Source organism: Tachypleus tridentatus, chromosome 9, assembly GCF_004210375.1.
Source record: "Tachypleus tridentatus isolate NWPU-2018 chromosome 9, ASM421037v1, whole genome shotgun sequence".
NCBI classification, from domain to species: Eukaryota; Metazoa; Arthropoda; class Merostomata; order Xiphosura; family Limulidae; genus Tachypleus; species Tachypleus tridentatus.
Window position 1 is genome coordinate 18,165,835 of NC_134833.1, and position 16,837 is coordinate 18,182,671.

General features: G+C 32.6%; 2 protein-coding genes across 9 annotated transcripts in view; both read right to left on the minus strand.

Moving 5' to 3' along the window:
* The window catches only part of Pect (phosphoethanolamine cytidylyltransferase), a 31,415-nt gene extending 30,982 nt beyond the window's left edge, over positions 1-433 (minus strand). For 2 of the 3 annotated variants that reach the window (XM_076453109.1, XM_076453110.1), the window contains exon 1: positions 139-433. The gene's annotated coding sequence lies outside the window, so the exon portion shown is untranslated. The remainder of the gene's footprint in view (positions 1-138) is intronic. The other variant, XM_076453111.1, reaches the window with a different exon arrangement.
* Positions 434-5,382: 4,949 nt separating this feature from the next.
* The window catches only part of LOC143224798 (RNA binding protein fox-1 homolog 1-like), a 221,985-nt gene continuing 210,530 nt past the window's right edge, over positions 5,383-16,837 (minus strand). For all 6 annotated transcript variants that reach the window (XM_076453113.1, XM_076453112.1, XM_076453115.1 and 3 more), the window contains one exon: positions 5,383-16,723. In XM_076453113.1, coding sequence (XP_076309228.1) covers positions 16,679-16,723 — 45 coding nt within the window. In that variant the 3' untranslated portion in view covers positions 5,383-16,678. The remainder of the gene's footprint in view (positions 16,724-16,837) is intronic.

Here is a 16,837-nt window from a genome sequence, read left to right on the forward strand (position 1 = left end):
AGATTAACAGCGAACTATTCGAAATTACCCAAATTTGGGGCGTTTTTAATTCATCGTACATTTTATGCGTGATCTTATGTGCTAACATCTTTGTCAGAATTTTAAGTTTATTTTCAAATTTATTTATCATGAACATACCACCCATCACACCAAACTCGAACATCGGACTTCAAGTGTTTTTTACTATCGTCTAAATCTTCCATTTCGCCACCAATTCGTTTATTCTTATTAAGCATAGCGTATTCGGTAACAGACCGTAAACACTCTTTATGTAGTTGTAATTTTGGCCACCTAACGGAATATTACATTTACACTTAATTTATAAGAATAAAATTAATAAATATCACAGAAAGCAAAAAAGTATTCGCAATTAATAATATTTAAATCACACTGCATCTGTCATATACAAGTACCGACAAGGTATTTCGTCATTGCTAGGACTCATCAAGCCGGCTGGGTTTAAAACAGACATTGTAGGTTGTAGAGGTTGTGGCGCAAATGATATTATGAATTTCAGAAACAACAACCGTAAAGATGTAACTTAAAACAAGAAAGTGAATGGTAATTATTATAAATTTTATCAGACAAGATTAATCCAAGAGTTAGTGGTAGATACTATTGGCAAGCTGCCTTTTCTGTAAACTAGCAGTACATAATTAGGAATGGTTGTGCAGGGATCACCCTCATGTAACTTTGCGTGTGAGTTCTCTTCAGCAAATATATCAGGTCATCCCATAAGAAATGTATAAAAAATTTAATACAGAAAGTGCATCACCATTTCTGTCTTTGATGAAGGTTTTAATGAATAAAATATGTAGTAGGACGTGTATAAAAATGTTCAGACAAATAAAAGAAACTAACCCAACTCCACTTTTTCGGATCATTAATCAAACAAACCCTAATGAAGATAGATGTGTTTGAGGAGCACTTTAGGCATATAATGCTTTATGAGTTTTTAAAAAAAGGCAATAGTGCAGCAGAAACTACACGAAACATTCAAGGAGTTTATGGTGTGGAGTCTATCAATAAAAGAAAATGCCGAAGGTAGTTTCAGAAGTTCAGATCAAGTGACTACAGCTTAAGTAATGTGCCACGTTCAAGTCTTCCTGTTGAGTTTAATGATGACTTGCTGCTGGCTGCACTTGATGAATATTGTGGTGTAACAGTTGAAAAACTAGCATGGAATCTTAATTCAACCCATTCAACAGTTCACCATCATCTGCAACAGCTTGGAAAGGTGTCCAAACTTGGAAAATGGGTCTGCCATAATTTGACAGAAGCCAACCTCAGAGCAAGAGTGAACATTTGCACTTCTCTGCACTCTCGTGAACGTAACTCACTTTTTTGGACAGGTTAATGACTGGAGATGAAAAACGGATCTTTATAAAAATGTTAAGCACTGCAGACAATAGCTCAGTGCAAGTAAACTGGCTAAGCACAGCCCAGAATGGTCCTCCACCCTAGGGAAGTATTGTTAAGCGTTTGGTGGAATATCGTTGATGTGATCCACTTTGAGTTGCTGCCATTCAATGTAACAATTGCATTAGACTTCTATTGTCAACAGTTAGAGCGCTTGAATGTTGCACTGAAAGAAAAGAGGTCTGATTTGACCAGTCGTAAAGGTGCTGTGTTACACCAGGATAATGCACGGCCCCATACAGCAAGGATCACATCTGCAAAGATTGAAGAGCTAGACTGGGAATAATTTCCACATCTTCCTTATTCTCCAAACCTTGCCCCATCTAATTATCATCTCTTCCGACGTTTGCAGAACTATCACGATGAAAAATAGCTTGGAACACATGAAGATGTCAAACTATCCTCTCTACAGTTTTTTCTTCCAAACCCCAAGAATTTTATAGAAGTGGCATTCAGAAGCTTGTGAATCGTTGGCAGGAAGTAATTAATAATAATGGAACATACATTATTGATTAAATAACATTAAAAGCGTTTGAAATACTTTCTCTTTTTCTGAACCTAAAATTGGACATGACTTAAGGGATGACCTGATACATCTACACTCGACACCTTGAGTTTACCATGGTAAATCCGTAGAATTACCATAGTCCCAACAAGGAACTGAAGCTTTACACAAAATATTCAACACAACGGCATTGAAGGATAAATGTTAAACTCAAAAGTTTTGTCTTTAATAAACACTTACACATTGTCTTGGTAATTATTTATCAAACTAGTGATTATGATATAGACTATGTAGCCTCAAAGAGTATTGTTTTTAATAAAAATTACTTATCTTCTATTTGTAAATATATATGATATATTAGTGAGTTTTAATTCTAAACTAATTTTTTAGGAGGAATGGAGGAGAAAATTGGCATGAGGATTACCTTTGAAAAAAAAAGATAAATTATCATACACTTATCATTAGCGACTTACTACAAAGTTTCTATGCATCACATTTCGCAAGTTATTTTGTTTTAGACTGTACTCTTTCTAATATTATTTTGTAAACAAAGACAATCCTGAGAATTCGAATTTGAATGGCGTAACTAACGAATTGGTCGATAGAAACACTGGACAACAAACACTGTTTAGACAACTTTAATAAGCATGTGTCTAACTCGATGTAACTACATATCATGTTTCTCAGCCACAATATTTATTATAGGGTATTAATGTGCAGTATGTGTTCGCAACCCCGTTAACTTATGTAAGAAAATTCTCTACATATTTTGTCTGTAGTTTTCATGAGGCATGTCGATCAAGAGAGACACAAAGTTGCTTTTGACTTAGTAACTCACGTAACCAGTGTTTTCATCTAGGGTATCACTTGCACTTTCTTTTCAAAAGATTAATGTAACGTAAAAACAAATGGAAATACATATATATCATTTCTACTGATGAGCCAGATTATGCTCCAAAAATACAATATCCCTTATTTTGGAGTGACAGTGACCATCGGTCATGTGGTTAGCATCTGGAACTTGAAAGGTTATTCAATTTATTGATAAGCACAAAGCTACACAACAGACTGTGTTCTGCCTATTGCAAGTATTAAAAGGCGAAGCCGGGCATGGTTAGGTGGTTAAGACGCTCAACTCGTAATCCGAGGGTCGTGGGTTCGAATCCCCATCGCACCAAACATGCTCGCCCTTTCAGTCGTGGGGGCGTTATAAGTGACATTCCATCCCACTATTCGTTGGTAAAAGAGTAGCCCAAGAGTTGGCGGTGGGTGGTGATGACTAGCTGCCTTCCTTCTCGTCTTACATTGCTAAATTAGCGACGGCTAGCGCAGATAGCTCTCGTGTGGCTTTTCGCGAAATTGAAAACAAACCAAACCTTTTTTACCTTATTTGTCAGCGTTACTTTCAAAACTAAGCCTCTCTTCGTCTACGTCATGCTTTGTGAACAACTTTTAAACATACACAAATATCTTTATTAATACTGCAGCTTTACACCTACGAAACGAATGTGGTATATTTAAATAAATGATTTAGTGGAGAGACTTCTCCGTTTTATCACTGAGAACATTTATATATTGCGAGTAACTACACATTTGATGTTCTGTAGTTTAGAACCTTGCTTAAAATATCACGTACAACATCTGAATATAATTCAGTATCAGAACGTTGTTTTCCTATTATATTAGCTGATTTAGTCAATTATTTGTATATATTTTTAATTTTTAGATATGAAACACTTCACCACAGTTTAACTAAGGTCTATTAAGATTGTCATAGAGAAGCCAATGTTGATTAGTTACTTGTAAACATGTAATCTTTCAATTATCCACAGGCTTCCAAATAATTTAATTTCTTTTTATTTTGACTTTGCAAAATCAATACGTTTCTTGCTTTATTTAGAAAATGATTTATATTAATGGAGAATAAATTTCTTTACATTATACTAATTTCTATGATAAAATGATCCACTTCAAATTTTGTGTGTGGTAGCGTAATACGTGATATGTCTGTTCTCCTAGTGTGTAGAATTTGTAATAACAGCCACATATAGAAATTTCATACTTTTATAGTTTAAATAAAAATGCTGTACATTTAAATAACCATGCGACAGCTAAAAGCAATTCATTTCATTTTCAATAACAATCTCTGAAAGTCGAAATCGAAATTACCGCGAACTCTTTGGCTGCTCTTTTACCACCGAATAGTGGGATTGACAAAACGCACAATAACATTGTAAAGAAAGATACAGTAAACAAGTAAATTAAAAACCAATATCCATACATATATAAAAATATTGGCACATAAGCAAGATTTTTATTTACGTGTGTGCACTGTATCACTTTATTGGTTTATATATATATATTCACAACTTTATTGTACGTTTCGTAATTATACTTTTAAAACTAAGTATTAGAATTTACCAATGATCACTTTATTGACCATTGGTTATTTAATTTCTAAATACTGACTTGTTTGGTTCATGCAATCGGTTACGTTTGACCACTAGCCAATTAATATTCATTACAGCTCTACGGTATGTATCTGTGATGTTGTACCTATAAAACTATAAAGGTCCATCTTTAGCCAAGAAGTGTTAAAATTATCCAAACATGTTCCATTACCAATTTAAAGGTCATATTTAATAAAGCATATAAGGTTATAATATCCTACTTTGCTAAACATTGGAAATTCAGAGGGTTAAGTACTTTATACTTAAACAAATTTTAATACACAATTCAGCAAGTTAGCGAAAGTCACAGTCGATACAAAATCACAGTGGAATGGAACATGTCATAACTGCATTTTAAATCTTCCAAACAGTGGTGTCACGTCACCAGACATGGATCGTTTTCAGGAAAAGTATGCAACAGCTCGTTTTGATGCAAAATATTCATACATCTGAATTTAGAACTTCCAAGTCGGGGATATCTAATGCACTTAATATAATTGTGAAACAAAATAACTTCAATCAACTTGGGAAAACCAGGACCACCCAGAAAGAGACTTGCAACAAGTCGTCCCGTTGTACCCCAAGCAACGGCACTCGACACAATCAAGAATTTCAGTCTGGAAAAAGTGACAAAAGTTTAGTGCACACAAGCTGCTTCCACGGCACATCTGTCTGACCGTGGCATACCTCAAGTATTCGAGCTGTTCCATGAAGAAGAAAAAAAAAAAAGTCCTTGTACCCAAGGCATCAATACAAATTGAAAATATTGCTTTTAAAGGTGTTAGTTTAGGAGTTATATGATAAAACACGATAAGTTATGGAACGCCCTATTACGGTCAAACTACTGTGTGGTCCCAATTTACAAAAAACAACGCCAGAAACTGGGGTACGACACCAGTGGTGGGCAAAATCACATTACAGTTGGTAGGCACATAAAAGTTTGAAGCTATGACACGGTCTAATGAAGAAAAAATATTTTTAATAAATTAAGAATAAACAAACAAACAGTGAAGCACATAAAACAACTTTATTTCATTACATACAAGACAAGTGACACAGTTTTCCAGACAGATAATACAGGTGGAAGCAATAGAACAAAAATATTCTTAGAACGTCGCGAATTACATAAATATGTAACACAAATGGGTCAGGTCACAACCAAATTTTAAATTGTTATTCAACGGTTCACATACGCGTGTGTAAACAGTAAATGTTGTGAAAAACAGCTTAAAATCTGCACATTACGACTTCACACGCACATGTCAACATATCTAAAATGTATATTGACAATGGCAAGTACTCTGCCAAAATTCATTACAATAAAAATTAATTTATAGAAATTCCCCTTAAAGTTAAACAAATATAAAAATGAAACCTCAAGAAAAGCTCTTGCCGGGATGCACGTCGTATATACTCAGTTATTTATACATATGCTTTAATTTATTAGTTTCTCTATTAGCATTATTTTACAATCTTCAGTTGCGCTAAAATCGTAACAAATACACCGAACTTCAGATACCCTGGTGGCACATTTTGTAATAAGAAACACCTGCACTAATTCTGTTTTTTCACACATCCGAATTATACTAAAACCCTTTTTTTTTTTACTTAAACATGAGTATCTATTCAGATGTCCATGAGACAGTCGGATAGATTGTTAGTTAAACAATATTAATATATTAGTACTTCGTAGCATAAACCATCCATTTTAACATGTGTTTTGTTATGCCCCCCGTTATGTTTTAATTCTAATACTTTATTACCACATTACTTAATGACAGCAATATATATACGGTAGTTTTCAATCTTCACTATATCTAAATTTATACTTTCAAGCATAATTTATACGCTTTTAGTCACGCAATCTCCAAGGGGGCGGAATATCACAATTTACACATTATAGCCATAAATGCGCTATAGCTACAAGACACCAATGCCTTAACGTATTCCGTAGCAACATAATGTTTACTTTAATTAAGCAGAACTATTAAATGCTAAAAACGCGAAATAATATGCGTATAATGTCACAAAGTACCGTTGGACAACCACACGTTTCAGGAGTCGATACAACCGTGACATCACAAGGCTGTATGAAGAATTAACGGCGTCAGAGAGGGTATATCTCACCCTTAATTCTTAACTTGTTATAGCGGGGACAAAACAAATAGTTGCCCATCGAGCTTGGTTCTGTAATAATAAATTATTGCGCACTTTTGTGGTGCTTTGTAGTATATTTGCTTCACTTACAAGCATTGTCATTTACAGTATTTAAATATGCCTTTTGGGTAAATGCGCGTTTAAAAAGACTACCGTAAATCGGTATGTCTTCACAATAGTTTTAGGTGAAAATCAAAATCAGAATTACTGAGCATAAGAATAAACCATGAACGAGAATTCAGAGTTTTTGCATTATGAGGTTATTAGTGCCACATACTTAGAACATTTTATTTCAAGCTTGTGTATACATACACTACAGCAGTGAAATGTAAAATACGCATTGCTCTCCAAATACGGGGGAAAAAATTCAAGCTGGGGGCGGAAAATTGGTGATGGAGTGTATTTTTTTAATATACAGGAAATAGTAAATATTTCTGTATTTCACAATCACATGCACAGACCAACCAAGTGAAATAGAACACAGAGGCACGCAAGGTCGTCCGCAGGAGTGACCTTCAGGAAAATGAGAAACATGATTCTTTCTGTGTTCATGCAACATATAAGAGTTGTTTTTATTAGACACATTTCTGCGGCACGAAATGAAAAACTTACTTTTTTATATAACATTAAAAAACCGACAACAAAACTGAGGGACAACAGTTCTCCTTCGGCATGAGGGACCCTCTTCCCGCGTTCTTGTCACTCTCATATGAATTAACGAATCATATTCTATAAATTAACCAGATAAGAAATTCAATTTTGTGCTACACCACCTGCCAACAATGAAGATAACTGTATAATTTACTTCTCGAAGATTTTTGGTAACAACTTGTTTGATGTGATTTATATTTATACGCTTACTATTATAACTTGTTTGGGAGGTTTGACGTTTCAGCCAATTCATCTTTCCTACTAGATCCATCACTGAACTCTTCTTGTCAAAATATGAAATCTAGAGCGAAGCCTAGCCACCTATAAATTCTGAAATAATGAAGTGCAGAGGTGCGTTTATGAACAAATGTTACATCACTCGTAAGTAAATATGATGTTATTTCTGATTCAATATACTAGACGTTTAATCCTACATCACAAATATCATTCCAGCCGCTTACAAGTTGTTGCGCCAATAGCGGATAGCCAAACTGCAAGCTTTTCAGAATATATTACTAATTTCTAAATCATATATGAAAGACAAAAACCGTTTGTAATTTCTAAAGTGGCTGTTTCGCACCACCTTTCTGTCGGGTTTTAACTAGAGTATCACTCTGTACAAACATTCTTATATGAAATTAACAGTTAAAAAACATTCATTAGTTATGGTCAATATGCTGATCATGAAATACACAAGCGCACGTTTAGCCTTTGGTGACATAGTTACAATTACAAAATGATGGAAGTTTTGGCATTTGGAATATAAATTCGTGCAAAAAATAAAAGTAACTAAGTGAAGATAACCACAAATGCAATTTTTTTTTTTCTTTCTGCGACAACAGACACGAGACATCTGGCAACACAGAACCCATTTACATTAAATGTTTCTATTTTACATACAATGGTAACAGTTGTTAAAAGTAAGAAAAAGATAACACGTTTGAATCACAAAAGCACGTTAAAAATCCATAGTTAGGCCTCTGAAAGAAAATAAATATATTTATGATAAAAACAGTCCTTGTGATGATATGATGGTCATAAATAAAACCTCAAACTAAAATTTCATATTTGAAGTTACGTGTCAGAAAATACAGTTTTGATGAATCATAACAGTTATTTCATATGTTCTTAAATAACGGTTCTAAGCACGAAGCAGCAAATTGAACCAGTTTAAAAGTCCACAAACAAAAAAAAAAAAAGAAACAAACAAACAAAAAAACCTGAACAATTATAACATTGCACTATATATGTACATATACATACCAAATTATTCTGACATCTTTTACAATTCCATTTCTCTGGATGACTAAACTTAACTTTACATCATTCTGTCTAGACTGAAATCTAATATCAGTCTGCTAAATTTCTAGGCCTACTACAGTTATACACACTTAATATAGTAATTTCACGATCAATTCATATATGTATAAAAACAACACTTCTCACTGTTGTTTTTTCTTTACAATAACCAGTAATGGTTATCGTAAATAAATAAAATATAAATAAATAAATAAGCATGTTTTTGTTTTTTTTGGAATTTCGCACAAAGCTACTCGAGGGCTATCTGTGCTAGCCGTCCCTAATTTAGCAGTGTAAGACTAGAGGGAAGGCAGCTAGTCATCACCACCCACCGCCAACTCTTGGGCTACTGTTTTACCAACGAATAGTGGGATTGACCGTCACATTATAACGCCCCCACGGCTGAGAGGGCGAGCATGTTTAGCGCGACGCAGGCGCGAACCCGCGACCCTCGGATTACGAGTCGCACGCCTTACGCGCTTAGCCATGCCAGGCCTATTATTAATAAATAAGCACATTATATTAAATAAAGAATTTCATTGACTGTAAATATAACTAATTCATGCCAATGTGAATAATTTTATTTTAAATATCCTTTTTTCGTCAGTAACCACACAAGTTACTTCAGATTAATTGTTCAAAACTTAGGATCACCTTCTACCAATCATTTATATATATAATTCTTGTCTCATATTTTTAATCCACGTTAATTTCATGTTGACTTATTACAAAACACAACAGAATAAAACGAAGGTGAGGTCTAAGTGAAACTTATACAGTTAAAAAAAAAAGATTTCTAAAACAAATCCTGATGAAAATGTTGAATTATAATTGGTTTAAAAAAACTGTATTATAATTTCCACAGTAAAAAAAATAATTACAAAAATATTGATAAAATCGATAAACCCTAAACAGCGGTAATGTTGTTAGGTTACATCATCAATTGATGACGGCCGCTGTTTAAGGGTTAACGAATGAAACCTGCATTTAACACAGGTTCAAATTCTCATCAAAAAATTAAAACAGTAAATTTAAAAATGACAAAATAATTCTCCTGCAACTAGGCTTAAAATTAAAATATGAAAGTTCAATATAAGTCCCAGAAGATTCGTGTAAACAAAAATACTAAAGACATTTTAATATAATGCTAACCGTTTGACCAAACTACACGACAAAACCACTTATGATATATTTTACTGTATGTATTTAATTATAATACTTTTTTGAAATTGATAATATTAATAGTAAGTTGACACATTTGTATTAAAAAAACAAAAGTAAGGGTGATCCATAAGATTTATCCACAAATATAACAACACGTTTTTCAAGTGATACCAAAACCATCCCATTTCCTACTGCCATCTTACTTTGAACTGACCAGAGAAACCGTCTTTTACGATATCCAACAACGTTCTCTAAAACTACTTTTCAAACCTCCTGCTAAACTTCTTCAGTGTTCTGGTTTTCACCAAATCTGAAAACAAACTATTTATTAAGGTGATCAGTGTTAGAAAAGTAACAGTAAGTTACTTGGGGTTTAATATCCTTAATAGCATATCCTGTGTACAGACATACAAATAAATGTAAACTAGTAGCCCTCAGATGTAAATATCACACAGAGAGGGCAAGCTTGGTTGCTAATTAGCATAAACTCCACCATTAAGAGTGAGGGTACCAAACTGATGAAATAACTTATCCTAATCTTTGTAAGTATTTAACTAGCTGTACACTAACAGCCATGTTGATTTTTTACTATTGCTGTAAGTGCACAGTTATCTCTGACAAAAAGTTATTGTTAAGTAAGTATTAAAGATAAAAATAAACAAAGGCAATAGAAGTCTACTGCTGTGGATAATTTTCCCACCATACTAAAGCAGATTATAGTAGCTATTTTCTTACACCTGTGAATGTAACATAATCAAGATGGACTTAGCAGTATCGTACTGACACTATGACAGATTATGTCTAACTTTTAACATAGGGTCAATATATATATAGAAAATTGGTAACCCATTTGATAAAAAAACTTGATATTTTTTGCAGTATATTTCAAGGTGGAGTGAATCTGTTAACATGTGAACCCAAGCTACCTAATTATAGCTTACTTAAAGATTCATTTTTTCCACAAGTGACTTACTGATATGAAATTTTGAAACATCGTGTCATAGTGAAAGTATATGAAAATACGTGTCAAAAAACTAAAACTAATAAATTAGAAAACGTAAAAGAAATTTCATTGTCCGGGATCTAATTATGAATATATTATCTTGAATTATGCAAAGTGAGGTACACAGTACAGTAGGGTTTGATGTCCAATTTGTACATTATTTCATTCTAGATTATCAAAAGACAGGGTAGAATGACATCATGGGATGAACACTTAGAAATAAAAGTTTCAAGAAGCACATTTCTCTTAAAAGTATATTTATCAAGTTACGATTATGTAATTTAAGAATACTTTAATAATATTTCACATATACAGCAAACTCATGCTAACTCAGGGTGTAAGATGGAATTAGTAAATACCTTTAAATTTATTAGCGATATATTCACGTGAAAGAAACCATTAAATAAATAATTTTTCTCAAATGGCATATGTTTAGAGCTTCGTAGCCAGTTAAGGAAGTGTTACATAATTTTAATATTACTGAACGTGATTTATAGATATTTAGCACTTGGAAGAGTCAGCCAACTAAATATTCAAGATGAACAACACTCATTCCGTGAACTTCATTCTTCAGTAATTAACATTGACCCCCCCCCCCTACTGACAATTTATACTGTAATGGTTGTATATAATTCACATTATTATTACTCTGTGTGGGGTATTATTCACTTATTAAAAACTGTCAACTCACGGCTAACATACTTGATAAAGTATTTGCAATCAAAATCAGCTGGTTGTATTCAAAACTGTTTTCATGCAAGTCCCTGTAACGCATGATAATAAATCTTTTACTACTGTCTACACTCTTAAAAGTTTCAAAAATTCTAACCCTCTCCACATCTTAAATATTTCAACAGAATGGTTTCCATGTTTCATGTTGCTATCTGTACAGCACCAATAAATGAAAGCTTGCCAAAACAGTACCGAGTTATTATATATTATTTATATAAAAGCTATTTCAGTTTAATAAAAATAGTCGTGATATAAGCAAAATGGGACAACCTCGGATCAGTATCCATACACAGATCACTGCAAATCTAAGAAGTTACATCAGTTTAAACGTACTGATTTTCATAGAAAAATATAAAGCAAATGTGTTGGAAATAATTGATGTTTGATAAATTGTTTAGTTTCTCACTCAAATTTTGCCACAAAATGTATATTCTAAAATTTAAGTAAAATTTTGTCCAAAAATATAGCTTGTATAGTTTTAAAATTATGCAGAACCAAAACCTTTTCTTTAGATATTAGTTCCAGGAAAGCCAACAAGGAAAAGGTAGCAAGCTATATAATTAACTTAACAGACTACTGAAGGCTTAACTTACTAAGTTAGCTATCCATGTATTGTTATCATGGTTTGTCACCCAGAGAATCAACTTAGTATAATTATTAATGAACTACTAATTATTTTTGAACTAAATACTAATTAGTAACTACTTTTACTGCCATGAGGGTGGGGTCCTGAGAAAGCACCTGGCATGGGTGTAATGGTCAGGAGTTGGTGTACTATATGTGTTTCTTCATCTTGGACCTTCCTTATTAGGACTTTAATAAACGTTTTTGCTTACTTTTACCCCAGGTTGAGTAAGTGTGTTCGGTAACTGTTCAAGCCTTCTTTTGTCAAACTTTTTTTTGTATCGTGGTTCACAATCCATTAATTTATTGTATTGTCTTCTTTTCCAGAATGATCTGCTGTTGCTCATAATCAGATTATAATCTTGTGTCTTTATCAATTTTGACATGTGTTGGTCTTTTTATTTCTCAGATCTATTGAAGTCCACAAATGCAAGAGATATTTTGTAGATGATGGTTTATTTTCTCTCCATTAGAACTTTAGGCAATTTGTTGAATGCTTACTGTAACTGTTGTAGCTTCGAAAATCTGTTCTGATTGTATATTGTTTGTGTATCCTTTATGTATTTTCAGAGAGAAAGGAATATGGCTGTGTGTCTAATTTCCTTACTGTTTATATTTGATGTTTATCTTTTTATCGTTTCTTTAGCAAATAAACATTCTAACCTTCTACTGTCAATGAAGTTGTAGTAATGTACGTATTTTTTTCCTTCCTTCTTTTTGGCATCTTTAGTATCACAAATAATGTTTATTTTTTTACTGTGAGGATAATTTTTGATTTATGGTTAATGTATTTACCCATAAGTTTGCTGTACATCACTTCTAAAAATAGGAGTTTGTTACATTCTATTTCTACAACAAGTTATATTGTAGGATGTTGCCTGTTCAGATGGTTCATCAGTACTGTCTTTGAGTGTGATTATATTACAAATATATCATCAACATATCCAAGCCCAATCCTGAAACTTAGAAACTTAAAAAGCCATGCTAAAAAATATGATCAAATATTACCAAGTGAATAAAAAAACACATAAAACATTAATAACCTATATATATAAAAAGGTTGTTCAACCGGTAACATAAACCCTACAATGATAAAGAGCCATTCAAACTTTATTCCAGCACACATACCAAGGAAATTCACATTAAGAAACTAAATTCACCCATCAGTTCTCAAACCAAAAAGTGTTCTCATATAACAGACACACCTGAAAACATACTAATAAATTAAGTAAATGATTACTGGTGGACCCTGAAAAAAGTGTACTAAATATAGGACTAAACTTCATAGAGTACCCATCCTAGATAGAGCTACAATCATAGCAAGATATATCTTATAGTCTATCAAGTAAAAATTGCAAACTCAGAAATATAAATAATTTCTATTGGCAAACAAAGGTAACACACACCACTGTAATCATAAATCAGGAACACACCATTAAGTTCCTCTAAGAAATTTAAAGAAAGAGTCCTATCACCAGAAAAATGTAATCACGGATACAAAATATACCATCTAGTTCCAAACTCAAGTTGAAGAAACCACTGCATAAATATTAAGTGTAACATATCCAATTCCCTAAGAAATATGAGAACCTCAAACATAAAGAAACAACTAACAGTTCATCACATTCTTTGACAGCTTATTTAGGCAGAGTATTCATGATGAAACATTGTCCTCTACACTTGTGTCTTCACAACAGGCAATTGCCGTCCATTTTACAAAGTTTCATAAGTTTACCATATGTTCATAAGAAAGTCCACTATCTCCATCCCATAGTTTACTGCAAAGATTGATTAGCTCATCCATTAGCTAAATACATTGTATACATAATATTACCATTAACAGGTAAAACAGAGGAAGGAGTCAGGCAACATTGCAGAGTATAAAAGGTATCCATTCTTAAAATACTACAGATACTCTGCTGAGAGGATAAACGTTCAAGGAATACACCAAACTGAAAATATCCATAATAACAAAACCTTCTGTACCAACACAACCTACTTACAACATGAAGAAATTATTGCCAACAACACGAGGGCCTAGATACTGAATTATCCATTTCACCAGTATTCATTAACATTGGAGCATCTTGAACATCATATCCTCAGAACAGCTTGTCTAAATCTGAGGATTTGACTTAGATATGTTGATGATAAATTTGTTATACGGCCATACCTGAATCACCTGACCAGATGACATCTTACGATGACATTGACAGTAAAAACAGAAGAAAAAAAATTCTTATTTCTAGTTACCCACACATACACTACTCAAATATAGGTATATATTCTGACTGTGAATCAAGTCTATCCCAACAGTTCAAAAAAAAGTTGTGACACACCAACTATTTTCAACGATAAACAAGATTTATGAAACCAAAGTTAACAAAAAGAAGGAAGAAGTCACACCATTAAAACCTCTATCAGAATGCATACCTGGAACATTTCATGAAGAAAAATAAAAACACCAGGAATATGTGAGAAGATTAGAAACACAAAGTCATATTTCACCAAGACAAGGATTCACCCGAGAAAACACACACTGAGGATATGTAAACAGCATACAGTAAGAACAGTATCATGAAGGTACAATAAAGTAGTATCACAGTCAGTACTAACCATACTAATCAAGGATCCAATAGAGAGGAAAAAAAACCCAAAAAACTCTTGTACAATGTCCCTTACAAATGTGGGCTTGAATACGCTGAAGAAACAAAAATGTCTATAAAAGTGAGAATTGATAAATATAATTGAAATAAAAGACTGGAATATCAACCTATCTGTAAATGTTTATTGTGTGAGAGAAAGCCATATACTAAAAACGTTAAGGAGAAACAATGGATAAGAAAAAAATGGCAAAAGAAGTTTTTTATGTCTGTGTAACTGATAAAACATTTAGTTAACCTAATACAGATCTGAAGAACCCTCTTGAAAGCATTTCAACAAGTTAGTTGATTAAAACCTTAGGCAAGTAGACAGTATATGTGGCCCTCTACAAAAAATAAACTAGGATTGAACCCAATTATTAATGTAAAAGTAAATAGTCTTTCTCAGGAGTTTCCTGAAGATGGCACTACATTAGCAGTCAAAATGGCATAAAAAATAAAAGTAGAAACTAATTAATACACTTAGGCAATTACTATTATAATTTTTGACATCCAATCAACACAATCTCATTGCAAGTACTATAATAAACAGGAAGAGGACAACTCTTCATTTAGTGTAATGTGTCGCTTACATGAACAGCTTAAGTTATTGTAATTATAAATTGAGAGTAAAAACATTTGACGTAGGAGCCAAAAGCTAGCTTAGCAGCTGTTCAGTCTTCATTAAAATACAAGATGAGGTTTACATCTACAGTCACTGGCATTACAATATCACATAAATATATATATATTATATATAGGTGTGTGCAAGTCTTAAATATTTCTAATAACTAAATTGAACCAAGTAATCCAGAAAGCCTTGAGATGGATTAAAAACCGAATTATATGCAACACAAAGTTTAACATTTCTCTCTGTAGAGTATTGATAACATTTCACTAAAGGGGAAGGGGGGAATAATACCACTTTAAAAATTCATAATGATACAAACGTTTTAGACAAAGTTCTTTACTGGGGGGAATATACGTATTTCTCTAATCTTTTAAATGATAAATAAAGAGATCATATACTCAATATTGAAATAACATGAACACATTATGTTTTTTTAAGCTAGTGAATAAATAATTTATATCACAATTTTAACCATTAATAACTTCAAAAATAATATCTTATATTAAGATAGAAAATAACTTAATTAAAGCTAATTACTGAGGAGTATTTTAAACCTTTTCATATCTTTATTCAAAGGACAAATAAAGCTGATAAACTAATTTACAACCGGCCCTCTGTATCACAAAGACGTAGCTATTACAATTCACTGCTTATGAGATGTGCTATCAGTCTTCTTCATAAATATCTGCAAGATAGCTTTTAATTAGTTTTCAACCATAAAACCTGCACAGTTCTAATAACAACAACAGAAAACAGTTTTATCAGTAATTCTTAACTACAGGGGATAAAGAATCAGTTTTAAATGTATTCATGAGATAATTTAAAGTGTTTAAGTTTTACTTTATTCATATATATAAAATTATGAATCTTTAAGCAAAGAATGCCAAGTTCTTTTAAACATTTGTTTAGATTTAGACACAAAAATATTTATGTTAAAACAATCATCCTTTCTTTTCTAATAAACGAGATTACAATATTAAACTTCTAACTGTTTATCACCCAGAGAGAACTAGTTTTTCTGACTTGACTAGACATACAGTCATGATCAAAATGAAATAGACAGTAACAGATCATTAAATTAAAAATGGTATTAAGTCTAGTGCAAAGTCAGCTCCATGGTCAAAACTCTATAAAATATTAGATCAAAATACCATTTTCAGATCTCAGTTGAAATTGAGCAAGGAATAAGTTATAAATAACAAAATAAAAACCAACGTATGTGAGTATTTTCAGAGGGTCGGCAGTATCAGCCACGTTATTGTGCAATCGATGTGTTAAACAAGCCACTGGTTCTCCTTTTCCTTCATTTGTATCAGGTCATGTCTTTACGATTAATAAAATAGGACAGCTTTCTTTATAAACCCTCTTCCACACTTAAGAAGATGTTAAGATAATATTCTTCTAATATGGTGTAAATCTATTATATCCACTTCTGTAAACAGCAGCCTACAAAGAAAAAAACAGAGAACATGCAGCAATCCAAACAGTTCTCATGAAAATTCATTTGTAAAATAGCTATCAGTGGAAGTAGAGATGGCATTCTATGTTTGTGGTGTTTTG